Source organism: Notolepis coatsorum (genome assembly GCF_963971535.1).
Source record: "Notolepis coatsorum genome assembly, chromosome: 17".
Classification (NCBI taxonomy): domain Eukaryota; kingdom Metazoa; phylum Chordata; class Actinopteri; order Aulopiformes; family Paralepididae; genus Notolepis; species Notolepis coatsorum.
This window is the reverse complement of record NC_140181.1, coordinates 45026946-45054347: the sequence shown is the minus strand read 5'-3', so window position 1 is coordinate 45054347 and position 27402 is coordinate 45026946. Positions and strand designations below refer to the sequence as shown.

At 46.2% G+C, this 27402-nt stretch overlaps 1 protein-coding gene across 3 annotated transcripts in view; it reads right to left on the bottom strand.

Moving 5' to 3' along the window:
* Nucleotides 1-27402, bottom strand: part of mtor (mechanistic target of rapamycin kinase) — a 368371-nt gene that overhangs the window by 295395 nt on the left and 45574 nt on the right. For all 3 annotated transcript variants that reach the window (XM_084334134.1, XM_084334136.1, XM_084334135.1), the window contains exons 16-18: nucleotides 15034-15126; nucleotides 14616-14750; nucleotides 10488-10617 (exon numbers count right to left, since the gene is read on the bottom strand). In XM_084334134.1, the coding sequence (XP_084190260.1) occupies nucleotides 10488-10617; nucleotides 14616-14750; nucleotides 15034-15126 (358 nt within the window). The remainder of the gene's footprint in view (nucleotides 1-10487; nucleotides 10618-14615; nucleotides 14751-15033; nucleotides 15127-27402) is intronic.

Genomic DNA, 27402 nt, shown 5'->3' with positions numbered 1-27402 from the left:
AAAAATTCTGCTTTAGAGTACTTTATTAGAAATACAAAACAATGCATTTTTATAAAAAAATTTAACCTTACAAATGTGTTCCATAGACTCACAGGAATTGTGTAACATCACCCAAATAGTGAAAGGAATAGCAAGACACGGGACCTTTAACATATTGGGCCCACACTTGATTTATCAGAGACTCTTCTTCATAAAGTAACATGTTACAACGTCTCCATCCACACAATAAATCTGGACACTAACCCATTTACAGGATACTAACACTAACACATCCACATGACACTAACCCTAACCCATCCACAGGACACTAACCTTAACTCATCCACAGGACACTAACATTAACCCATCCACAGGACACTAACCCTAACCCATTCACAGGACACTAACCCTAACCCATCTACAGGACACCAACCTTAACCCATTCACAGGACACTAACCCTAACCCATCTACAGGACACAAACCTTAACCCATTCACAGGACACTAACCCCAAGCGATCCACAGGACACTAACCCATCTACAACCCTAACCCATCCACAGGACACTAACCCATCCACAGGGCACAAGGGGTAACTGAATGGTTTGATGAGTATGAAAATGATGCAAATCATATGCTATGGCCTTTGCAGTCACCAGAACCCAACCCAATTGAACACTGATTACACTGTTATCTATGTCCATTGTCCATCTGTGTTAAATCTCTGTACTTACAGCTTGACTAGTTGATGTGATCAACTAGCTAAAGCCCAGACAATAGGCTACAGTCTGACAGTGTCTCTTTAACAACGACCAAGGTTGAGGAGATATGACCATGGCATAATTCTCCAGTTCTAGTGTGTTAGTCAAAACAAGGCTATAGAGCCGTCTTTGTTATGTCATTCTCTCACTAGGGCATATTTTGTTTACCTTTTCTGTCATATCTGTTCAGTATAGCTCATAACAAACTCAGCAAGACCGACGGCTTCCCAGTTACAGTGGGTGACAATATTGTCACAAGTGTGAGATCCACTGGTTTTTCAATGTGTACATAGGGCTGGGCGATATGGCCTAAAAATAAAATGCCATTTTTTTTTCTTTTATCCGATTTACGATTTTAATCAATTTTTTTCTCTTGATAAAACTAGAAACGCCAAGGAAATCATTCAAATAACCTTTGTTTTTATTTGACATTATTATCAAACAAAGATGAATGTCCCTATTGGGATTAATACCGTAGTGCAATAACTTGCTTTTTCACCAAACTTCACTTAAAACAAATAAAAGGTGCCTCTTGAGGGGAGCTCCCGTAGCTCACCGCATATCTCGGCGCTATTTCTGCGTCGGGGAAAACCGTGCTCGTCACGGATCTGGGGGACACGAGTTCGATTCCCGGACCCGCCGTCATTTCTCAGAATGTCTTCCCCTGCTCTACATCCCATTTCAACCTGTTTCTGTCGGTCATGCTTGACCAGAAAAGCGATAAACGCTAAAAAAAAAAAAAAGTAAAAAAAAAAAAAAAAAAATGCCTCTTGATCATCAAACAAGAATGAATTTCCCTATTGGGACTAATAAAGTGCAGATCTAACTTTCACCAAACATCACTTTGTCAAATAAAAGGTGACTCTTTATATTTATCTAAATCGTCCTAAGTCATTAATTCGAATTAATCGATAATATCGATGAATCGCCCAGCCATATGTGTACATAATGTAAATATCGATAGATAGATAGATAGATAGATAGATAGATAGATAGATAGATAGATAGATAGATAGATAGATAGATAGATAGATAGATAGATAGATAGATAGATAGATAGATAGATAGATAGATAGATAGATAGATAGATAGATAGATAGATAGATACTTTATTAATCCCCTTGGGGAAAATCTCGCAGCTCATACAGTATACAGACATTAACAGTTCTCATTCAGTTGTTTCACGTTATGTCTGCATCATGAATAAAAAATATGCACATGATAAAATTCAATTAAATCATATCTATCAATATCAATAAGAGCGTGATGAGATAAAAGCAGGTGTATAAAATAAGTGTGTAAAAACAGGTGTATGAAAACAGTGTATAAAACAGGTGTAAAAACAGGTGTGTGGGTCAGAGGTCAAGGTCCCCCGCACTATATTACGCTGTTGTACAGTCTGATGGCTGTGGGGACAAAGGCCCTCCTGTGCCGCTCAGTCCGTGAGTGCAGGGAGATTAGCCGTCCGCTGCGACTGCTGCTCTGCCCCACCAGGGTGTGGTGGAGAGGGTGGTTGGTATTGTCCATAATGGCCCGCAGCTTGCTCTGCGTGCGGCTCTCCACCACGGTCCCCAGTGGGTCCAGTCTCCTCCCCACCACTGAGCCAGCCTTTTTCACCAGCTGGTGGTATTACCACCCCAGCAGACAGTGGCATAGAGGAGCACACTTGCCACCACTGCCTGATAGAACATGAACAACATTTCCCCACACACATTAAAAGACCTGAGCCTCCTAAGGAAGAACAGCCGGCTCTGTCCTTTCTTGTAGAGCGCTTCCGCGTTTGCAGACCAGGCCAGCTTATCGTCTAGGTGCACACCTAAATATTTGTATGTCTGCACCGTCGCAATGTTGTTTCCCCGTATGCTGACTGGTTGCAGAGGTGGTTTCGACCTGCGGAAGTCCAGTACCATCTCCATGGTCTTTGTTGCGTTCAGGAGAAGGCCGTTCCGTTCGCTCCAGTCACTGAAGGCTTGCACCTGGTCCATGTACTCTCCCTCCTGTCCCTTCCTCACACACGCCACAATCGCTGTGTCGTCAGAGTATTTTTGGACGTGGCAAGACTCAAGAGTTGTAAGTGAAGTCTGCCGTGTAGAGGGTGAACAGGAACGGAGCGAGAACAGTCCCCTGTGGAGCCCCAGTGCTGCTGACCACTGTCTCCGAGACACAGTTGCCCATTCTGACAAACTGTGGTCGGTCTGTCAGTTAATCCGTGATCCAGGAAGTGAAGGAGGGATCCACCCCCATCTTCCTGAGCTTGTCTTCCAGTATGGGAGGTTGAATAGTATTAAAAGCGCTCGAAAAATCTAAAAACATAATCCTAACTCCCCGGCTCATCCAGGTAGGAGTAGGCCCGGTGGAGCATGTAGAGGGCCGCGTCGTCCACCCCGATGCTCTCCCGATACCCAAACTGCAGGGGGTCACGGGCGTGTTCAGTCTGTGGCCTCAGATGGTGTAGAAGCAGCCTCTCCAGTGTCTTCATGATGTGTAACGTGAGGGCCACCGGTCTGTAGTCGTTGAGCTCGGCCGGGCACCCAGCTTTGGGTACCGGCACAAGACATGATGTTTTCCACAGGACCGGCACCCTCACGTACCGCAGGCTCATATTGAAGAGCTTCTGGAGCGGCTCAGCCAGATGGTCTGCACAGAGCTTCAGCAGCCTCGAACACACGCCATCCGGGCCAGCCGCCTTTTCCTGGACGCAGTTTCCTTAGTACCGCCCTCACCTCATCTACTGTGAGGGACAAGGGCTGGGAGACACAGGGGGGGGGGACTAGGTCACAGGGGGGGGCTAGGTGACAGGGGGTGGGGCCAGGGGGCGGAACTGCAGAGTTGTGGTTGCAGCAGTGAGGAGGAGATGGTGCAGGGGGAGGAGCTGCAGCTGGAGAGGTGGTAGGGGGGGTTGGTGTGGCCTGGTCAACAGGTCATCACCCTCTGCCTGGCAGTTTACCTGCTTATAGCCGGTGATGGTTTTCATTCCCCTCCACACCTCTCTGGTGTTGTTGTGCTGCAGCTTCCTCTCCACCTTCCTCTTATAGTCCTCCTTGGCCTGCTTCAGACTCCTCTTTAATTTCCGTTGCACCTGCTTGCGCCTCTCCATAGATGTAGATGACAACATCTACTCTGACACTCAGGCTTTATGCTGGGGAGCAGATAGGGAAGACATAGTGTTAGAACTCTCCATAAGCAGAGCAGGCAGGGTGGTAGAGATAGGGCCACAGTCACCAGCCACCAGTGAGCGCTGTGGCAGTCTGGTCATCGCTTATAGGTGATGGGGGCAGGGTAGAGAGAGAGAGAGAGATTTGGGTCGTAGGTCAGGAGACGTAGATGCATTGCGCGGTTGCTATGGGCGGTCAGCCGTTGCTAAGAACTATAGTTTATAGCTGGGAGTTCTTCAGGTTTGACTCAGACAAGGACACGAGGCTGACACATAGGGAGGTGGAGAGAGACTGCACTAGCTGGAGGGTGGGGGAGGGGCCTCCTCCACCTTCCTAGGCCATGAGGGCTAGCTTCGGCTAACAGGGAAGGTTTTTGGCTAACGACTAGGCATCAACCACCATCGAACTAATAGCAGAAGAGACGGTAGAGATAATGAATTCAATATATATTTCAAGGCCCTTTCAGAACTGTTTTCCATCTTGTGCAGAGTATGTTTATGGGAATAAACATAACGTTCCAAGGAAAGGTATCCTGTTTCCAGTGTGTCTTTAATTCTTTTGAGACGAATGTATCAACGGGGAAGGAGAGAGGGTATCAGTCAGTACCAGTGATGCGTTGCTCATGGGACGGGGTTGCACGCCGTGCAACCAAAGTTTTGTGAGCAGAAGCGCATGCACGCACACGCACGGATGTGCACACGCGTGCACACAGGAATGCGATGCACTCGACTGATGCGCCAACTCGCAGTACCCACCTGGCTACTTTGCATATCAATAGCGCCGGTCGTCAGGTGTTACATTCCATTCGTAGAGGCAATTAAGCACTGTCTTTAGTCTGTCCTTATGCAAGGCAACATTTATGCGCATGCGCGGGAGTCATTAGTGTGCGTGCAACCAGTGTTGATATGAGCAACGCAACACTGGTCAGTACGATAAGAAAGAGATAAACACAACGCAGAAACTTCACGGAGCCACAGGTTACTGGCTGATATATCCAAATCCAACAACTTGGGCCGTGTACCGGCTTTTTGCTTAAAAGACAATGGGGCCGACGACGGTGAACAACGCCAAGGCCATGGGGGAGAGACAGCCGACCAAGAGAGGCAGCCATGGGGCGCGAGTCGAGCAGTCATGAACCACAGCCAACCAGCGCTGTAGAACCAAAATGTGAGTTCACTCGCACGCACGGGCCTTCCGAGTCTTTAAGCCAAAACAAAGATAATGTATCCGTAAAATAATTAACCACACACATAGGCCAGCTTTGATGTAAACATTTGAAATGAGGAAATGTGTGTGTTTAGACAGTATGTCGTTTATCAGAAAGTGGAGAGAGGCAGTGCTGCCGGTTGTTTTGGAGAGGGTAGCCATATTATCACAAAGAATGTTAAAACAAAGCCACAGACGGCACAGAAAGAGAAAACAAAGCAGAATGGGTGCAAGATGAATGACAGAGCGTTGAGAGAGAGGGGGGAGAGAGGCGACGGAACAGATTCACTAGAAGCGGGAAGCGGGACCGGGTGAATATCGAAAAGCGAAAAGCTGTACAGATGTGGTTAGTAAACGTTGAGTCCGAGATAGCGTCTCCCTTAGGTAGACAAGACGGCAGGGGAGGAAAAACAAAAGAATGGCAAGTGCAGGGTGAAGACAATTTTTCCAAATCCAACACAAGGAAAGATGAAATTACATACCTGGGTTCCATCGTAGAGGCAAATCTTTCTTGTGACAATAATGGCATCCAATGTAATCAAAAAAAGTCAACCAACGAACTAGATTCTTGTACCGGATCTCCTCTCTGGTAAACAAGAATACCCTGAAGATTCTGGCAGGAGCACTCATTCAAGGGTACTACGACTATGCTTGCACCTCATGGTACCAAAGCACCAAGGCGCTAAAAACAAGATTACAAACATCACAAAACAAACTGGTCAGACTTCTACTTGACCTTACCCCTAGAACCCACCTCACCCCTGCCCACTTTGACTACCAAGGATGGCTTAGAGCATAGGTGTCAAACTCATGGCCCGCGGGCCAAATGTGGCCCGCCACGTCATTTGATGTGGCCCCCAAGAGCTCTGGTAAAAAAAATAAAAAATAAACATTAATCTTGGGTTAAAAAATAGCTGCGTTAAAATAATTGTGGGTTAATGCGTTAATAAAGCTTTAACTTTGACAGCCTTAGTTACACATTCTTACACATACATGTATGTTGAACATCTGAGGTATTGATGAAGTAACAAAGGAAAAAAGCCAAAAGCACTTACTCCTCAGACATTCTTTGACAATTTTACAGCCCAAAATACAAAAAAGATCCAGGCGGAATAGGTAACAAAGGGTTGAAGAAATATTGTCTGAACTGTCAGATGCAAACTGGCTGTGTGACATAACCGAGCATCTCGGTCAATTGAATAAGAAGCTGTAGGGACGCAAACAAGTCCCACCCAAAACTTGACCAATATAGTTGTGAACTGAGACAACCCTTATTTTGTTATTTTTGAATACAGTTACAGTTGTGTGTTCATGCAGACACATAATAGCAATTTCATTACGAATTAAAAATGGGGGACCCTGATGTAAACTAGGGGTGGGAATCACCAGTTTCATCACGATACGATATCGATTCTTTGGACAACGATACAATATTATCCGATATCACACAGTCTGCCACGATACGATTCGATTCAGGTGCCTGCGATCGATATGAGACGATATTATATGCCCATTTAACACAATCAGTAACATTTAAATCAAAAAAAAAAAAGGCAATGGAAATATCATTTGACATTTTTATTTTTGAGCTCTTCCAGACATTTAAATGAAAAACAATATTGTTTTTAATACAAATAGACCTCCTGTTCACTGTTTTTGGTTCGTTTTTTTTTTTTTTCGATATTAATATCCTATTCACTGTCAGAGCTGTATTAAGGTGCAGTACCGGCCAGATCCTGTTAGTGGGGCTATCCCGAGAATGCACCCTCCTTCCCAATCCCCACTTCTCTCTGCCTATGGCTCTGGGTTAGCTTGTTAGCTTAGGCTAACATAACGTTATCTTCGATCTTTAACGCGACGTGGGCATAATGGAGTGGCGAGGATTGCAAAGCAGGTTAGATGCATTGGACTTGTTGCAGAATAAAACAGCAGGGACATGTTTTGGGTCACAGAATAGGCACACTAGTCTTGCTCTAGTGACGCTCTAGACGCTACTGCTGTGTGCTGTTGATGTTAAACGGAGTTTCACAACACTGGGCGCGGGGCGATGATGTCGCCGTCGCTTCAAAATAAGAGTATCGCAATATGAATCGATCTTTTTACGTTGCATCGATCCTATTTGATTATTGATAATAGATCGATATATCGATCTGGATCGATGTATTGTCCCACCCCTAATGTAAACAAGTCGAAAGTCTTTCTCTGGTCTGCATCCCCCTAACAATTGTGTGTATCGAGCTGTACTGTACTGTACCCATTCTGCAATCTGTTAATTAAAGTTAATTAAACTATCTTCCATTAGTTGGATGTATGGCCTCTGCAAGGTTGTGTGCAGCCATTTGTTTTTGTAACATCTGCTACATCTGTCCCACGTGTTCTTTGCAGCTCACAGTTGTTAGTTCTGCCCCTCTTGACTGACATTTATTTTACATTACATTAACATTTATACGGTCTTTGGCCCTTTGAGGGCAACCATAATGCTGATGTGGCCCTCTGTGAAAATGAGTTTGACACCCCTGGCTTTGTCAGTACAGCAACTTGCAATGGGCCTGGTCTACAATATACACTACACCACTCAGGTACCCATGTACATGTCAAAATACTTCCCAAAGGTCAGTGAATACCATGCCCACAACACCAGAGGGAGTTCCACAAATCATGTGCAACCCAAATTCGGCACAAACAAGGGACTAAACACGTTTCGCAATTATGCCACAACAATGTGGAACGCACTACCCACAGCCGTAAAAAATGTGAATCCCCACCCACATTAAAAACCGCTCTCAAAGAGCACCTACGGGAGGCTACAATTCGAAACTGGCCACCGTAAATGTCCAACCCCCCCCCCACCCACGACCCCCTCCTAATGGACAATCTCCTCCCCACCGTATGTATATATTTTCTCCCACCCACCCACCCTCTCCTAATGTACAGTATCCTCCCCATCATATGTATATATTTTCTGTTAGGATCTCTGGGTAACAGTACTGTATATTTGCATATCGTATATGTCACAAATGTAACAGTACTATATACCTGTATGTCATGTATGTCCCTATGTCATAAATGTCATGAAGTCATGTATGTTGTGTATGTCATAAATGTCACTATGAATTGAAAATGGGGGACCCTGATGTAAACAAGACAAACGTCTTTCTCTGGTCTGCATCCCCTTAACAATTGTGTGTATTGAGCCACACTGTATTGTACCCATTCTGCAATCTGTTAAATAAAGTTACCAAAAAAAATAAAAATAAAGCTTACATAAGGTCTATTTTACAAGGTCAGTGAAGGACAGTGGGATCTCAATGTTATTCATTCAACAGTTAACTACAACTCCTCTTGGGAGAACTGGGAGACCTGTTCTAGATCTCCATACATTCCGTGTATCAACAACTCACACCATCCAAGTAAAGGTCATCCTCCCGCCACACATGACTTCAGGGAATTCATACATTTACCAGACATCATTCTTCTACCAGCCAAACTGAGGTTTAGAATAGAGAATCGTGTGATCGTTCACCTGCCTGTCAAGTAGAGTAGACAAACTAACCAGCCATGAAATAAGTAGAGAAGACAAACTAACCAGTCCTGAGACAAGTAGAGTAGAAAAACTAACCATCTGACTAGTGGCTGGTGGCCATTACTCACCCTGGTGTGTAGTTACATAAGGTCAACAAGGGACAATGGTATTTCAGTGCTACCATCCAGCTCAGCTTCAGGGGTTGAATTGTGATTGCGGCAGGCGGTCAAGAGGTCAAGAGGTCCTGACAAGAGTACTATCAGATGTGTAACCTAGCGATGATGCAATGCAAACTTTGAGAGTGTTTTCCTTTCCTTTTGGACACTGCCATGGATATGAATATGTCTCAGGGGTCCCATCCCCACCTGTCCACATGTGAAAAAGATGAGTGATTTATGACCGGAGTATGAGGACATAACTAGATACGAGATGAAAAGGAATGGAGGACGTTTCTCCGTCAGCGTACTGGCTGCGTGCGGTGAGTCCTAATGACCCCGATGATGTCATTGCTCAGATATTGACTTGTTAAATCATCAGCCTTGTCAATAAAACAAGCCTAAGCAAGCCTAGTTAAGACAAGCCTAGTTTATCGTAGCCATACCTCTCTCTCCGCACTACTTTAGCACTGTGACAGCACCGGAGAGGTCTGGCTGAACCTATTATCATTACGCTGTAGGGGAGAAAACGCTTTTGTTTGTATTTCTTTAAACCAATCACAATCATCCTGGGCGGCACTATGCCCAGGATGCAGCGACGGTGCCTTGCATAATAGTGTTGCAGATAACGGGAAGGGGAGGAGAAGTCAGACTGAAATAGTCTGCCAATGGCCAATGCTTATACCCACAGTCTATATCCCTTGAGTCAGACTAAGCCAAGCCTAGTTAGCCAGACATGGATACATGCCAGTAGGGACATATATTTGTTAAAAAAGATACATGTATTATAAACTGTGTTGCACCCAGCATTTTATTTGTGGGGGATCCTGTAGAACAGGATAATCACTCTAATAATCTGCCACTATAATAGTGTGTCAATATATATGCAGTGTAGCCTTAACAAAAGGCAGAAATGCACTATACCTATGCGACAAATGAACGTTTGTTTTGCCACAACCGAAGTTGGTATTTTGTTCATGTGATACGCTGTTATACAGCATGTGCAGTTGTAGTGAGTTTGTGTGGCTCTGTTGTGGTCTGATGCCTCCTGCAGCTCAGCAGGCGACGGCACTCACGCTTGTGTGTTTCAACAATAAGTCAGTCAGGGACATTCGCTATTGTAGGTCCGCCCTCCAGGTTTGGCAAAAGAAGAGAAAAAAGCTAGACAGATTTGAATCATAGGCGTCTCAATCCCCCCCAAACGGACACCATGAATGAAGTATCTCCACTCGACCAACAGAGAGAGAGACCAACAGCCTGTGGCAATAGCTCTCTCCTTCTCTCTCCTTCCAGCAACCTGTCAGATACTGGACGACCGCCACTTCTCCAGTAAGCTCGCATAAAAAACAAGGCACGGTTTCTGGATTTATAATTATTTTTATTCAGGGCGCAAGGCCTTTTCTAAATTCTGTTTTGGCTTGACTGTAGATATATGAAGGTTAATATAGCCAAGTCATTAAGGCATTATTAAGCCAAACTCTGAAATGGTAATAGGTTGGTTTTACTTCGACCAGATTCAGAAATTCAGCTCACAGACTGACTTTAAAATGTTCTACTATAAAAAAGGTATTTGTGTGTGCGAGTCCACACTCCACATGTCTGCCACCAAACTTTTTTTCCACAGTAGCTATTCATAACCCAGTGAGAGGCTACCGTGTGTGTGTGTGTGCGTGTGCATGTGCGTGTGCGTGTGTGTGTGTGTGTGGCCTACCAGAGTCCTGGCTGGACTTGGACTCAGAGAGGCTGACAGCAGAGGCGTCTCGTGATTGGTCGATCATGCCTATATTGACTTTGTGCTTGTAGGGGTCCAGAGCTCCCAGCAGGCCCAGCACACGGATGGCCTGGTGGAGACACACAGACACACACACACACACACACACACACACACAGTGGAATAGACATAATGGGCATATAACTATACAAACACTTTGAATAACTAGGGGGGAAAGTGATAGTATGATGTCTCTATAATACATACTATATGAACAACTTTAGTATTATGCATTATTTAAACCTTTTTATAATTGAACAACAACTACCTAGGCTAACAGGGCAATCGATGCAGGAACAGCTGCTTGGTGTTGGGGGCCACAGGGATACACTGCTCATATTGTTGGAGGGGGCCACTAATTGGTTGCAGCTACAATTACTTTCTTTGTTTGTAGCTAGCTTGTTTACCCTTGTGTTGAGTAAAGTACATAACCCCTAGGTCTGTAAACGCCATTAAAAGGGAGAATCCAAAGACAGAATTTACATTGTGCTATTCCAATGATCTCAGACAATTAAGTCAATGTCTACAAATACAGGCAACAGTCTGCCTAAGCTGGAAATCAGAGCATCATATTTGTGATGTCATTAACTAACCCTTTCACTGCCACACGACTATCACACAACCGACGGTCGGGTTAACCGGCTGTTGTGTGGCAGTGAAAGGGTTAACCTTCTGGGTGTTGTCGCCGTGAAAGGGTTAACTGTTTGGTAGTGCGGCAGTGAAAGGGTTAAGTGACACTTTTTTGGAGTTGAAGTAGTGACCGACTTTGTGGCCTCAAATAATTTCCATTTGAGATATTACATCCAAATGAGTTTTATTGAAATACGGTATAGGGCTTACAGCTTTGAATCAGACAATGTTCTCATACCCCAGTAAAAGCACCATGAGTGCTGTCATGGTGTCATATGTTCCATTATTCACGGTCTATGGAGTAGCTCCAAGATTCATCTCTCGGTTTATCACTTGACATGCTCTTTAGCTTAAGGAGAGACTTAATTCATAGTAAAAAAAATGTTTGCTGTAAAATATTATGGAAATAACAGGTATGTCAATACTAATTAAGGGAGGATATTCCTTTTAAAAAGGGGAATGCCGCCAATTTTCAACCACTGGGCATGCGTCAGCCCCAGGTATGTTGCAGCAGTGAAATAACCACAAAAACAGACAATATAGGTGGATCATCATCTGGACACTAATCCATCTTCTTTTGCAATACAGGTAAGACATATTTCCCGGGATCATTCAGATAAGCTCTCAGTTTGCACTCAAATCCCATCTTGGATTCTAACCTCCCATTGCAGTGTCAGAGAGGGCGTTTCCAAACTAACATCCCAGGAGACCTGACCCAGGATGCCTCCGGAGTCGGGTCGAAACTTACTGCTTATCATTATAGTGCACCGTAGTTATAGTTAACGGTACACTATCATTATAGTGTACCGTTTTACTTCAACGGTAAGTAAAAGTATATATTTCAATGTCGAAATTCGGCTGCATTCCACTTTAAAAGCTCATTGGGCCTCATTCACGAAGCGATATAAGAACAGATTTAGTTCTTAACTAGCATTTCTTCTTATTTTGTTCTTACCTGGGATTCAGCAATGTTTTCTTATTTTTGCTTTTCTCTTAGGCAAGACCTAATTCTATGAGTGGTCGAGAGCACTCTTACCCAGATTACAAACTCTTACCCAGATAAAAAAAGAAAAGAAAACGACCATTGGTCAATTGCCCCCAAATACGATTTTAAAGTCCCAGAACTTTTCAATTATTATTATTATTATTATTATTATTATTATTATTATTATTATTATTATTATTATTATTATTATTATTATTATTATAACTTATTGCATGAATTCTGAAATGGATTATATATTGCTGTTAGAACAGTTCGATGCTCTGGCCGTCCAGGCCGTACGCAAGGAACGCATTATCGTCTAGATCTATTTGCAGAGCCAGATGAGTGGCTGCTTAACCGTCAGATTGAGATGTATGCAATACTCTGGAGCATCAACTCAGACACAACACACGCTGCAGTCGTTCAGTATTGACAAAGCATACATTGCTGGAATGATTCATTTCGCACATATACAATACGTATAAGTCTTTTTTTGTCATCAGATTAACACACACACACACACATGCGATGGGCGACCCACAGGAATACACATGCAGTGAGTCGTGAGACATGTGTGTGTGTGCGCTCGGACGTGCTCTAAGGCTGCCTCGCTAAACCATTTATTTATATGTATTTATTTCTGGAGCATTTATCCACTCTGGTTGGATGGTGTATTGTACTTGTGCTGTATAATAACAATACATTTGAATCTAATCTAATTTTGAGATCAGTTGCAACTCGCAAATCGCTTCCTGTTGAATGGATCAGCATGCAATACCGAACATCTCAAGCTGTTTTGCACACGCCTCATCCGCCTTATAAGGAGCAGCCGGAGCGTGTCTGTATACAAATGAATTGAGCGTGAACGTGCATTTGAGTTTAAGAACAGGTGGGATTCATCATTCAACAAACCTGGGTAAGAACGGATTTGGACTTTAAGATTAGAGACTTTCAGTAATCGGACAACACAGTATCTAAGCGATCCATCAGTTTTACTGATCAGTATAGACTAGAGCCAGGGGTGGGCAATTAACTTTTACAAGGGGCCACATGAGAAACCTGAACTGTGTTGGAGGGCCGAACCAATGATAACTTGAACTTAATTCTGCTCAATATTCATTATCTCCCATTGTAAAAAAATTCCGCAGGCCGGACACGGACACCCAAAGGGCCGGAAGTGGCCCGTGGGCCGTAATTGCCCAGGTCTGGACTAGACCATCACTTTTAACACTTTGAGAGCCCACCACTTGATAACACGTGTTATCAGCCCGCCCCCTGAATGCCCACCACGACAATTAGCGTGTGACTTTTTTATTAGCGCTCTGAATTCATATTTCATCAACGGAGTCTCCCGTTGGTAAACCAGCCCCATCAGGAGCTCAGATGTGAAAAAAACGCCCCCTATCGTCTCCCAGATGGTAATGCACCCTTTTGGAATGGACTCAATGAAAATGGATGAGAAAAGAAAAATCCGGAATCCACATTTTACTTCTCAGGCATGTACCCCGAGCCGATCGGATTCATTGTGGACCATCAGAACAGCGTGGAATATGTGTTTACAGTATGTAGCGTTGGATCAATAAAAGCGATCGATTTTTGGAATGGCGATCAGGAATTGGAATGAACTTTTTGGATAACATCTGATCTCAGGTAAGGAATCCATTTTTACCAGTCTTAGGATAATCAGACCCGTTTTCACGGAGATATAAGCTTTTCCCCTATGTGTGTGTGTGGCTGTGTGGCTGTGCGAGCGATCAGGAACTAAGAGAATCGATTTTCAGCTCGCGGCACCAGCGTGCATACGTACACATATACTATCGATAATCTAGCGTTTATTTGAAAACGATTCATAAATAGGCCGAAAAATTACAACGTTCTAGAATATTCCAGTACAGGGCGTTTATCACGGAATCTTTTTTATTTTCCTTGAAAACGAGGGCTTTTCAAAATGCTATAAAACGGAAATGAACCGATAAAAAAACAATCCGCTTCGACAATGTTGACTGGAAAATGAGTCATTGATAAGCGACGGGCAGATTAGACACATAGCCATAATTTAAAACATAGATTAGGCGTTATTAACGCTAACATTGAAGTGGATGCTGGGCATTCAAGCACTAAATCGTGCACCCCCTGGTGGGCGCTGAAAGTGTTAATGAACAGTGTAAACTTAGACCATCAGTTTTACTGAACAGTATAGAGTAGACCTAGATCATCGGTTTTACTGAACAGTATAGTCACTGGGCAAAAGATATTGAGATATAATACATTTTTCTCCATTCGATAGATCTAACATGCATTAAAAATGCAGCAAATCATGTCACTTGGCTTTGATTTGTAGCATGTTACATGTTTCTTGGTATCAGATGTTAGTAATGGGGAGATTCTCTGATGCAGATTTGAGCCTGGTATCAGACTAATAGTACTGTACTGAGGGGGGAACCATACTGCACCTCTCTCCTGATGCCCTGGTTCTGTTCCGTCTTCAGGAAGTTGAGCAGTACCTCCAGGAGGGAGGGGTACTTGCGGTAGGGCTCCACCACATAGCCCGTGCTGGCTACCTGCTGGCCCAGTGTCCACAGCGCCACCTGTTGGCGGGACAGGGAAGCAAGAGACACATTGAACCACATAAACATGTCTCGCCCTATGTACCATTTTCTTCGGTGCCGGCTGCTAGAATGGGGGTGTGCATATCATCTTTGTTTCTAGTTTACAAATCTTTAATCATCACCTATAGAAAAACGTCTCATTACTCAAAACGGGAGAAAATGTCAACACCAGTTATGAAGTAAGGTACATTTGAAAGGTGTTGGAAAGAATGGAGAAAACACTGGAAACAGATGAACCGGCCAATCATTCGTCTTGGCATACCTGTCTCTTGGCCAATGAGGACGAATCCTGCAGCATGTCCATGATGATGGGGAACAGCTCATCCATCCACTTCCTCATCTCCAGACCACTCACCTGGCAGGGCAGGCACACAGGAACAACCAATCAGAAATGCAGGAACCTCATACTGAAAAGAGGACCTAATGTCCCGGTTTGCGTGGATGGAAACATCACATCACGTGTTAACCCTTTCACTACCACACTACCAAAGGGTTAACCCTTTCACTATGACAATACAGACGGTTAACCCTTTCACTGCCACACAACAACGGGTTAACCCTTTCACAACAACACTACAGAAGGTCAACCCTTTCACTACCAAACTACAGACGGTTACAGTGCAAACTGAGCGCTGCCTGACCAACACCGTTGACCACCATCTCTACTCTGCGCTGCAGGCCAGCCTGTCCCTAGCTCTGCCTTCCTCACTCCTCCTCTCTGTGGGCCAGCTGTTCACCTGGGGAGAGGGACTCGTCTGAAAGCTAGTAGTAGTAGTTTATTCAGTCATCATCTCACACAATACAATATACACCATCATTTAACAATATTTGATTTTACAGTGACTGAAAAGGTACAGACTGAAGCATAATGCTTATATATGCCTGTCCTATATTCTTAACAACAATTAAGACTCCAAAACAGTATTCTAAAAGAAAATAGCACAAAAAAAAACAGTATTATTCACCCTTGTAGTTTTCAAAAATAGCTTTACAAACCATTTTTTTTAAAACCAAAAGCGAGGCGGTTAGGTGGCGTAGCGGAGATTGCGTTCTTCGTCACCAACCCCGGAGCTGTGAGCTGGATTCGCCTGTTCGAATCCAGCTCACAGCTCCGGGGTTGTCACCAGCTTGGCTGGCCGTTCACACTAATACAATTGGCTGTATTAGAGGGTGGGAGAAGCTGGCGGGGTGGGTCCGGGTCGTTGTAAACAGCGACTCCTACAGTTCGGTCGGGGCGCCTGCTAAGTGCGGATAGGACCTGAGTGGGATAGTGTGATCCTTCCACACGCTACGCCCTCTCAGGGAGGATCCGCGCTGCCAGGTGAAAAGAAGCGGTTGATTGGCTGGACGTGTGTCGGAGGAAGCACGTGATAGCCTCCACTCTCCCAGATGATCTGACTGTGGGGGGTAAGTGCGCAGCGACCAGGAAGGGGATTGGGAATTGGCATACGACTAACATTGGGATGGGAGAAAATCGGAGGAAAATGGAGGGGGAAAAAGATCAATATATATATATAATAAAAAAAAAAAATGACTCATTCTTAACTGTATATCAGCATTGTTCCACAAGTTAACCCCAATAATATAAATACACCTCCTTTTAATCCCTTTCTTAGCTTTTTGAACAGTACATTTACAAATATCTCTCAAATTATATTTTCTTTCATGTATTGAAAAAAACCTTTGCACCCCGTCTGGGAGTAACTTTGCTTTAGCCCTGTACATTATTTGCATAGTTTTATAATAAACCAAATCATTAAATTTCATAATATGAGACTTTATAAACAATGGCTTTTGCAGTAAGACTATTGGATTTACTGTATTTTTAAATGTCGACCCCCATACTTCCACACAGTAAGATATGTAAGTAAGTATAAGTGAGCAGTAAATGATGTGCAAGGCTTTGTAGTTTAATATATCCTTACTGTTGTGAAGGGCCAGATTAAACCGAATATATATATTTATTTATATATATATATTTAATTGTATTTGTATATTCTCTAATATTCCCTGATATCCCTTGTATATTCCTTGTACAATATGCATTGAATATCCATTCTAGCCTACTGAACATCCCATAATAGTCTCCATTCTACTATTGGTCGAGACCTTGGTGCCAGGCTGCCATACCCCTCAGACCCAGTTCAAACGTACCGCTCCACATGTACGAACAAGTCCTAGTTCCGCGTAGGAATCTGGCTACCGCACCACTAATGGGACTATTTGTTCATAGTGCGTATATATACTGCGCTACTAAAGTAGGACTTCCTTTTCAGTCCAGTTTCTTACCCTCCAATAGAGTCACAGACGTAAAGCCTCCCCGCGACGCCACGTGTGGGAGTAAGGCCAAGTTCGCCTACCATCGGTATTGAGACATCGTGTATATTAATATTTGAATAGTCATATTTGGCACTATATCGTCGAGTTGGACGTAGTCTATTAAGCTAATAATAGTCTGTTAATATATAGTGCTTCGTGCGGTGAGAATACTACCGTAGTCAGTACCCCATCGTTTCGGGCAGAGAACTGGCTGCTTATCCAGGGTGGTTGACCCCACGTGAAGCTGCACCCGAGGAGCCCCAGAGCCGACGAGCGAGTGGACCTGTATACCGGATTATTCTACCGACGACAGCCCGCCTTCCCCGGCACGGATTATGCTTTGTATACTTTGATTATTCCATGGATAAAGACCCCCGACACTGCCGTGTGTTGGAACCCCCCCCCCCCCCCCCTGGAGAGGACGCAAGGTGAGGAGACGCTCTGCAAGACGAGGTCGCTTCACGTCTCTCCTCCGTGGACCGGATGACGCCGGCTCACAGAGAGTCCACCTGCTTTCATCTGTGGTCCAAGGATCGCCGGCGCATTGAACGGCACTACAGTGGGTTCACCTGGGATACCCTTGGCCGGATGAGGCAGCCGGATTCTACCCCCCCCCCCCTCCTACTCCTGTCGGCTTACAAGCGACCGGATTAACCCCCCCTAGTGTGTCCAGTATATAATCATTAAGTATCATTGCTGTTATTCCTTAAACTATTCCAGGTCGTATATGTACCACCTGCGCCTTCAGAGATTGGACATTCTCTATCGATATACCGACGAATACTCTTGCCATAAAAGTGCATACTAATTCCATTCATAAATGTGATTGATTTGATTAAGTGCTTGCTCTACACACCATCGCTGTGTAGAAATAAAGACCTATTTCTAATTCGTACATTTGTGTTGGATCCGTTTCATCTACGTGACAGTGTTCATCATAATATATTTATGCCGTGTACTGGGTGGCCGAATATTAAGTACAAAGGTAGTGGTAGTAAGTATCATATCTAGTAATACAGTCAGGGAATTGTACCCCTCAGTTACAATTGGTCCTTCGAGCCGGATGGTAATTAGTGTAATATTAATATAGTGTTATTAATATTGAAATGGCCTATGATGAACACTCCACGAAACGATCCTCCTAACCAACGCCCGCAGCGCGAACGACGGCTCCCTCAGTACTTAGAGGCTTACGCTGTCAGTCAACAACCTAGTCTTCTACTAACAGTAAACGCGGTAAAACTAGAAAGTAAAAGTATGTCTAACCCCAACGCCCAGACTACCCCGACCATAGAGGCCCCTACGGGCTCTAATGTAACTGACCAAGTTCACGGTGGGGACCAGTGGGAACCAGACATGACTTCACACCCCGCCAGTACTGAAGAAGTAGTCCCCGATGAGTCCCGGGAGGAATACAACGCTACCGAGAGAGAACTCGGCACGGAAGAAGACGGGGAGAGCACCGTGGAGATAGAGCTCCAAGGCTCCGCAAGGAGTACCCCGAGGGAAGGCCCCCCTATACAACCGCCTTCTCCCAGCGAGGCAGAGAGGACCCTACAGCAGGCCTTCCTCATCAGCCTGAACGCCGCTGCTGAACGCGACCGACTGCAGATCCAGCAGCGGAGCGAACAAGAGCATATACGTCTAGAACTAAGACGCATTCAGAGAGAAGAGAATGTGGCCCGAGACCGAGCAGACAGCCAGCGAGCAGCTGCTGGTGCTCTACGGGACGCAGAGCGCGACAGACAGCAAGCGCAACTAATAGAACAGCTGATCAGACGGACAACACCCTCTCCCTCCGCCAGAGGCTCCAGGAACTCGTCTAGACACACCTCCAGGGCGGCATCCCCTAGCCGAGTAAACAACCCTGAACTTGACCAACAGACGAGGTCTATACCCCCCACAGACCACCTCCCCCCACCGGTCCAAGTGAGACCTAGCAACCGGGAAGGAGCAGCATATCCTGTGGAGAGGCTAAACCAGAGACTACAAGCACTGGATGACCTAACTGAAGACGAAGAGGAAGAGGAGGAGAACCACGCCCGACGACAGCACAGTACTCTACCGGACCAGGAGGTCCGGTACAGCCCAGGCTATACTCCCGCGGAGCTGCGCTACAGACCCCCGACTCTATACACGGGTGAGCACGACGCACGACCCGCACCGAGGAACAGCACCTGGACAAGCGGGCCATGGTACACTGCCGGTACCAGCCCATACCAAGGAGCGGGAGGAGACTCGCCTAGGAGGCCTCTCCCCCAACGCTCGCCGATGTATCCACAGTCAGCATCATACATTGGCACGCCTATGGTACCCGACTTCACCCAAGAGAACCGGGCCCAGTATACAGAACTCCGCATGTGTCTGGAGACCATGTTGGTGGATGTATTGGATGAACGCCACAAATACGCCATCCTACTGAAGCACTTAAAGGTACCCCGCGCTCATAATATAGCGCTCGCATATGCATCTTCCCCAACCCCATACACAGCAGCACTGGTAGCATTGGACCAGAGGTATGGGCGCATCTGGGACTACGTGATCCAGGAGATCCGACACATTGACCGCTTACCACCCGCCATAGACAATCGAGCACTGGACGACCTGTCCATCAGAGTGCAGTCCCTGGTAGGGATGTTGGGAGCGCAAAGAGAGAAAGGGAGGCATGAACTTTACGCCAACTCAAATGTGGAAAGGATTCTGGAGAAGCTGCCGCCCGCTCGTCAGGAGCGCTTTAGGCGGCAGAGGGACCACAGAGACCCGAATGGCCCCGAACCGAACCTCCTTGACCTAGCAGACTTCCTGGCGAGAGAAGTCAGCAGCCTGCGGCTAGAGACATTCGGACGGAGCACCCCTGGCTCCAGAGAAGGAGCCAGACGACTCCATGATGGAAGAAGATCGGTGACTGTAATGCACCAATCGGAGTCAGTACCGAGCAGTAGGAGCCACAGCACCCCCTCCCGGACGGAGAAGTGGAAGATAGTGTGTCCCTACTGTGAGAAAGAACACTGGCTAGCGCAATGTGACTCCTTCCCCAAGCTGAACGCGGAGGAAGCAAGTCAATGGATAAAGTCCAACAAGCGCTGTTTTCGCTGTGCGCGCTCACACATGGCAGCCGAATGCCGCTTAAAGAAAAGGTGCACCAAGTGCGATGGAGCCCATCTGGACATACTTCACGACAGTAACAGACGGCGCCCTTCACCCGCACCATCCAGCCGCAAAGCGAGCGTCATGTACATCGATCCCGCCAGCAGCAGTGGAGCCCGAGTACTCCTAAAAGTAGTGCGTGTGACACTAAGCTACCAGAATAAAGTCCTGGACACTTACGCCGTCCTCGATGACGGGTCAGAGAAGACCCTTCTGCTCGCCTCCGCTGCGGCCCAGCTAGGGCTGCGGGGAAGCGAAACCCAAATGACAATTCGGACAATAAGACGAGATTTGAAGACGATAAAGGGCGAGAATGTCTCATTCTCTATCGCAGCAAGCGGCCAGCCTGAGCGACGGTACCAGATTACAGACGCTTTCACCAGCCAAGAAATAGGACTGTCGCGGTACACATACCCCGTCGCCAAGCTGATGGAGAAATATGCACATCTGCGCAAGTTACCGATCCCGCTCATAGACAATGCTATGCCGACCCTGTTGATAGGCTCCGACCATGCAGACCTCATTGTCCCGATAGACCGGGTTCATACCGGACCCCGAGGCTGTCCTGCAGCAGTCGAGACCCGTTTGGGATGGACTCTCCAAGGCCCGCTCGCCAAATCTCTCAACCGAAGTACAGCCACTAGATGTCTCCACTCCCGAGTCACAGAGGGAGAAACCGCACTCCTGCAACACGTAGAGCGGCTATGGACCTTGGAACAAATGCCCTTTAAGAACGGAAAGAAAGACATTCGCTCTAAAGATGACATTTACGCCATTCACCTCCTCGAGACAGGGACCAAGAGAGTCCCGGTCAACGGCGTGTTGAGATACGCCACGCCACTCCTGCGGCGAGAAGGAATGCCTACTTTCCACGCCAAGACAGACGCCACAGAACGGTACCTGCTGAACACGGAGCGGCGCTTAGCCAAGAACCCCGCCCAAGAGAGTGTATACCGCGCTGAGATTGAGAAGCTCATCACAGCGGGACACGTCACAAAGATGGACATTAAAGAGGCTGACCAGACCACTGAATCGTGGTACGTGCCTCACCACAAGGTCCATCACAACGGTAAAGACCGCATAGTATTTAACTGCAGCTACCAGATCGGATCCCAAAATCTGAATAAAGAGTTACTGCCCGGTCCCACACTCGGCCCCTCCCTACTCGGCGTTCTACTCCGCTTCCGCCAGGAAAAGGTGGCCATCAGCGGGGACATTAAAGGAATGTTCCTGCAGGTGAGACTAGTAGAGGCGGACAAGCCCCTGTTACGGTTCCTATGGAGAGAGAAGCCAGGAGATGAGCACCCAGCCATCTACCAATGGGAAGTCCTCCCCTTCGGAACGACGTGCAGCCCCTGCTGTGCTACATTTGCACTACAGAAACATGTAGCAGAGGACCCAGCAGCGGACGAAGAGGTCCGACACAGCGTAAAGAACAGCTTCTACGTAGACAACTGTCTACAAAGCCTTTCAACCCAGGAAGAAGCCGAGGCTCTCCTGACTAAACTCCGCGCCTCATTGATCAAAGGCGGCTTTGATCTCAGGCAGTGGGCCAGCAGCGATCCGCAAGTACTGCGCAGCCTCTCCTCCGAGGACAAGGCAGCCAGCAGCGAGACCTGGATGGCTACAATCCCGGGAGAAGCCCAGGAGATGACCCTGGGATTGGTGTGGCGATTCAAAACAGATTCGCTTCACTACAGACACAAGCCCCTGACTACGGAGCAGGGAAGGCCGGCGGCGGCGCCGACCACCAGACGGAGTGTGTACACAACACTCGCCCGACAATATGACCCGCTAGGATGTATTCTACCGTACACCACCAGGGCAAAAATGATTGTACGAGCATTGTGGGACAAGGACCAGGGCTGGGACGACCCCATTCCCGCACACCTTGCATCCACCTGGAGAGAGTGGGAGATGGAGCTCCACTCACTCCCAGGCGTTAATATGCGCCGAAGCTACTTCCCACCCACGGTGAGGCCAGAGACATGTAAAATGGACTTACACGTCTTCAGTGACGCCTCAGAGGTCGCATACGGATCAGTAGCCTACTTGCGGGCCCAAGAGAAGGGGGGAGAGATCTACACAGCATTTGTCCTCGCCCGCTCGAGAATAGCCCCACGCAAGCAACAATCTATCCCACGCCTAGAGCTCTGCGCAGCCCTAGCCGGAGCGCACCTAGCCACGCTCATCCAACGTGAGCTCACCATACCGGTGTCTAGAACAATCCTGTGGTCAGATTCCACGACGGTACTCGCCTGGATCAAATCGGACTCATGCAAGTACAAAGTCTTCGTGGGAGTCAGAGTCACCGAGATTCAAGACTTAACCGAAGAGTTAACCGGAGAAACAGAGTGGCGCTACGTTGATACAAAACAGAACCCAGCTGACGTCATCACCCGGGGGATGCCCCTGGATGACCTCACCCGTCGCAATGTCTACAGTGACGGCCCCGCATTCCTAAGACTCCCGGAAGGACAGTGGCCCATGCCTATCCCGAGGGAAGCAAGTCCAGAGGAGGTGGAAAATAAGAAGTCTGTGTTCTGTGGATTGAGCACCGTAGCCTCCACCGACCCTAACATAGACGATTGCACGTCCATAGAGAGTGCACAACAAAGAACATTCCTGCGGTACCACCCGGAGTGCAAGTCACCCGCTGAGATGTCAGCAGCTAACTACGAGGAAGCAGAATTGCTTCTACTGCAGCGAGCCCAGAGAGACTCGTTCCCCGATGAATTGGCCTGTCTACAGGGAGGAAAGCCCGTCCCATCCGACAGCAGATTAATTCATCTGGCCCCCGAGAGCGACGCTCATACCCTCATCAGAGTGGGTGGTCGCCTACGCAGAGCCCCCAATCTACCGGATGACATTAAATACCCGATCGTATTGAACAGCCGACACAAGGTCACAGAGCTGATTATAAAGAAATACGATGAGGATTTACATCACGCAGGAGCAGAAGAGTCTTCGCGGAAATCAGACGTCGTTACTGGATCCTACAAGGAAGAGAGGCGGTACGACGCTTCCAGCGAACATGTCTAGACTGCCGCAAGTGGCGCGCGCAGCCCAGCATACCAAGGATGGCTGACCTTCCTCCATGTCGCCTCCGAATCGGTGACAAGCCATTCCACTCAACGGGTATGGACTGCTTTGGCCCGCTGCACATAAAGAAAGGAAGAGGAACCGAGAAGCGGTGGGGTATTGTATTCAAATGCATGACCACCAGAGCGATACACATCGAGCTTCTCCCGACCATGAGCACAGACTCATTCCTTATGGCCTTCCGTAGATTCACATCACGGAAAGGAAGACCGTCTACCCTATTGTCCGATCATGGGACAAACTTCAAAGGCGGCGAAAGAGAGCTGAGAGAGAGCTTCCAAGCTATGGGCCCAGAACTTAAGACCCACCTCGCTCCAGCACAGGTTGATTTCCAATTCAACCCCCCAAACGCACCCCACTTCGGTGGCACTTGGGAACGAGAAGTGCGCTCCATAAAGACAGCCCTGTACGCAGTACTTGGGGCCCAGACTGTGGCGGAAGAAGTCCTAATGACAGCCCTCACGGAGATTGAGGGAGTACTTAACTCGAAGCCCCTCGGATATGTCTCCAGTGATGTGGCGGATATCGACCCAGTTACCCCCAACACACTCCTGATGGGGCGGCTAGATCCTGCATTACCCCAGACAATGTACCGGCCTGAAGAAGCGAACGGCCGACGAATGTGGAGGTACAGCCAAGTATTAGCCGACAAGTTTTGGAGCAGTTTCCTACTGCACTACCTACCGTCTCTACAGACCCGCCAGAAGTGGGTAAAGGAGAGAGACAATTTGACAGAAGGAACAGTCGTCATGATTATTGATCAATCACTGCCCAGAGCTATGTGGCCGGCCGGCCGCGTAAGCAAAGTGATCACCGGTGCCGACGGCAAGGTCCGAGCAGCTGAAGTGCTCGTCCAGGGTCGCACTTACACCCGTCCCGTGGCGAGGCTCATAGAACTGCCCCGACTCCCAGACACAATCGATGATGACCATGACCCTATAACCCTATGACTTTGTGAAGTTGACTGACCCCTACAGCAAACCCTTATGTGTAAATAGACAACGCGATTAATCTGTCTCTGTTTAACTGATTAGGTCTGGGACCAATCAGGGGGTGGCTGTTGTGAAGGGCCAGATTAAACCGAATATATATATTTATTTATATATATATATTTAATTGTATTTGTATATTCTCTAATATTCCCTGATATCCCTTGTATATTCCTTGTACAATATGCATTGAATATCCATTCTAGCCTACTGAACATCCCATAATAGTCTCCATTCTACTATTGGTCGAGACCTTGGTGCCAGGCTGCCATACCCCTCAGACCCAGTTCAAACGTACCGCTCCACATGTACGAACAAGTCCTAGTTCCGCGTAGGAATCTGGCTACCGCACCACTAATGGGACTATTTGTTCATAGTGCGTATATATACTGCGCTACTAAAGTAGGACTTCCTTTTCAGTCCAGTTTCTTACCCTCCAATAGAGTCACAGACGTAAAGCCTCCCCGCGACGCCACGTGTGGGAGTAAGGCCAAGTTCGCCTACCATCGGTATTGAGACATCGTGTATATTAATATTTGAATAGTCATATTTGGCACTATATCGTCGAGTTGGACGTAGTCTATTAAGCTAATAATAGTCTGTTAATATATAGTGCTTCGTGCGGTGAGAATACTACCGTAGTCAGTACCCCATCGTTTCGGGCAGAGAACTGGCTGCTTATCCAGGGTGGTTGACCCCACGTGAAGCTGCACCCGAGGAGCCCCAGAGCCGACAAGCGAGTGGACCTGTATACCGGATTATTCTACCGACGACAGCCCGCCTTCCCCGGCACGGATTATGCTTTGTATACTTTGATTATTCCATGGATAAAGACCCCCGACACTGCCGTGTGTTGGAACCCCCCCCCCCTGGAGAGGACGCAAGGTGAGGAGACGCTCTGCAAGACGAGGTCGCTTCACGTCTCTCCTCCGTGGACCGGATGACGCCGGCTCACAGAGAGTCCACCTGCTTTCATCTGTGGTCCAAGGATCGCCGGCGCATTGAACGGCACTACAGTGGGTTCACCTGGGATACCCTTGGCCGGATGAGGCAGCCGGATTCTACCCCCCCCCCCCCTCCTACTCCTGTCGGCTTACAAGCGACCGGATTAACCCCCCCTAGTGTGTCCAGTATATAATCATTAAGTATCATTGCTGTTATTCCTTAAACTATTCCAGGTCGTATATGTACCACCTGCGCCTTCAGAGATTGGACATTCTCTATTGATATACCGACGAATACTCTTGCCATAAAAGTGCATACTAATTCCATTCATAAATGTGATTGATTTGATTAAGTGCTTGCTCTACACACCATCGCTGTGTAGAAATAAAGACCTATTTCTAATTCGTACATTTGTGTTGGATCCGTTTCATCTACGTGACAGTGTTCATCATAATATATTTATGCCGTGTACTGGGTGGCCGAATATTAAGTACAAAGGTAGTGGTAGTAAGTATCATATCTAGTAATACAGTCAGGGAATTGTACCCCTCAGTTACACTTACATTTATACAATATTGCTACTGACTTAGATATTTTTCCTTGAATATAGTTAACATGTTGTTTCCATGTTAATTTCTGGTCAATAACTACCCCTAGACATTTTATCTCAGAAACTCTTTCTATTTTTACATCACATATTTTTAACTCGATATCCCCCTCTATTTCTTTTCGATGACCAAAAACCATAAATTTAGTTTTCTTAATATTGAGAGACAATTTATTAACATGAAACCAAGTTGAGAATTTCAAGCTCTCTTTCAATATCAAACAAAAGTTCCTTTAAATTACTTCCTGAGCAATATACATTTGTATCATCTGCAAAAATAACAAACTTTAACAGCTCAGCAACATTGCACATATCATTAACACTTTCCGTGCCAGCCATGCCACCCACTTCAATGACAGAGCTCTCATACTTGCGAACGCATAAACTATAATCTTAAATTATGTGTCTAATATGGCCGTCGCTTATCAATGACTTGTTTGCAGTCAACATTGTCGAAACGGATTTTCTTTTTTTTAATAAATCGGTTCATTTCCGTTTTATACCATTTTGAAAAACGGAATTTTTTTTGAAAGTTTCAGAAAATAATTAAGATTCTGTGATAAACGCCCTTTACTGGAATACACTGGAATACACAAAACACGTTGTCATTTTTCGGCCTATTTATAAAAAAAAAAAATCAAATAAACGCTAGATTATCGATAGTATATGTGTACTTATGCATGCTATAGAAGCGGGCTGAAAAATCGATTATCTTATTTCCTGATCGCACACACACACACACGCATATGGCACACGCTGATATATAGGTGACAATAGCTCTGATTATCCCAAGACTGGTAAAATAGATTCCTTACCTCAGATCAGATGTTCTCCAAAAAGATTATTCCAAAAATGTTTGTGTGAGCTCTTACACCCCAATGAGTTTTAAATTCTAGTTCAGCAATGCTAGAATATAAACCGCATTTGGGTGTAAGAGCTCACACAAACATTCATAAAGTCAGAGCTCCATTCATTGTCTATGGAGCAGCCCCAGATTTTACATCCCAGTTACATCACCGATTGGAAGCATTTCCCTCCGATTTCTAGCTTCAGGAGAGAGTGGTACGTGTTCACAAAATACTGACAGAACTGTCCTGGGGCACAGGAAGAACATTATGAGAATTATTAAAAAGGGTGACGTTCCCCTCTAATGACCAATGGGTAAATCATGTGTGTGACGGGGAATCATCTTTCCTTTAGATGTTCAGGTGTCCACCTTCATCAAATACAGCATGATACTGTACATACTACATACATATATACACTACATACACGGCATGCGTGTGTGTTCCAGTGTTTGTTAAAAACGAACCACTGTGTGTGCCGCTAAAACATCGAGTGTCGTTGCATGCCGAATAAAGACCTCTGCGACAGGTCCTGCATTATTATTATATTACATTCATATATATACATACATTCATATATATATATATATATATATATATATATATATATATACATACAGTACATGCATACATTCATATTAGGGGTGTAAATATTTGACCCCACAATGATTCGATTA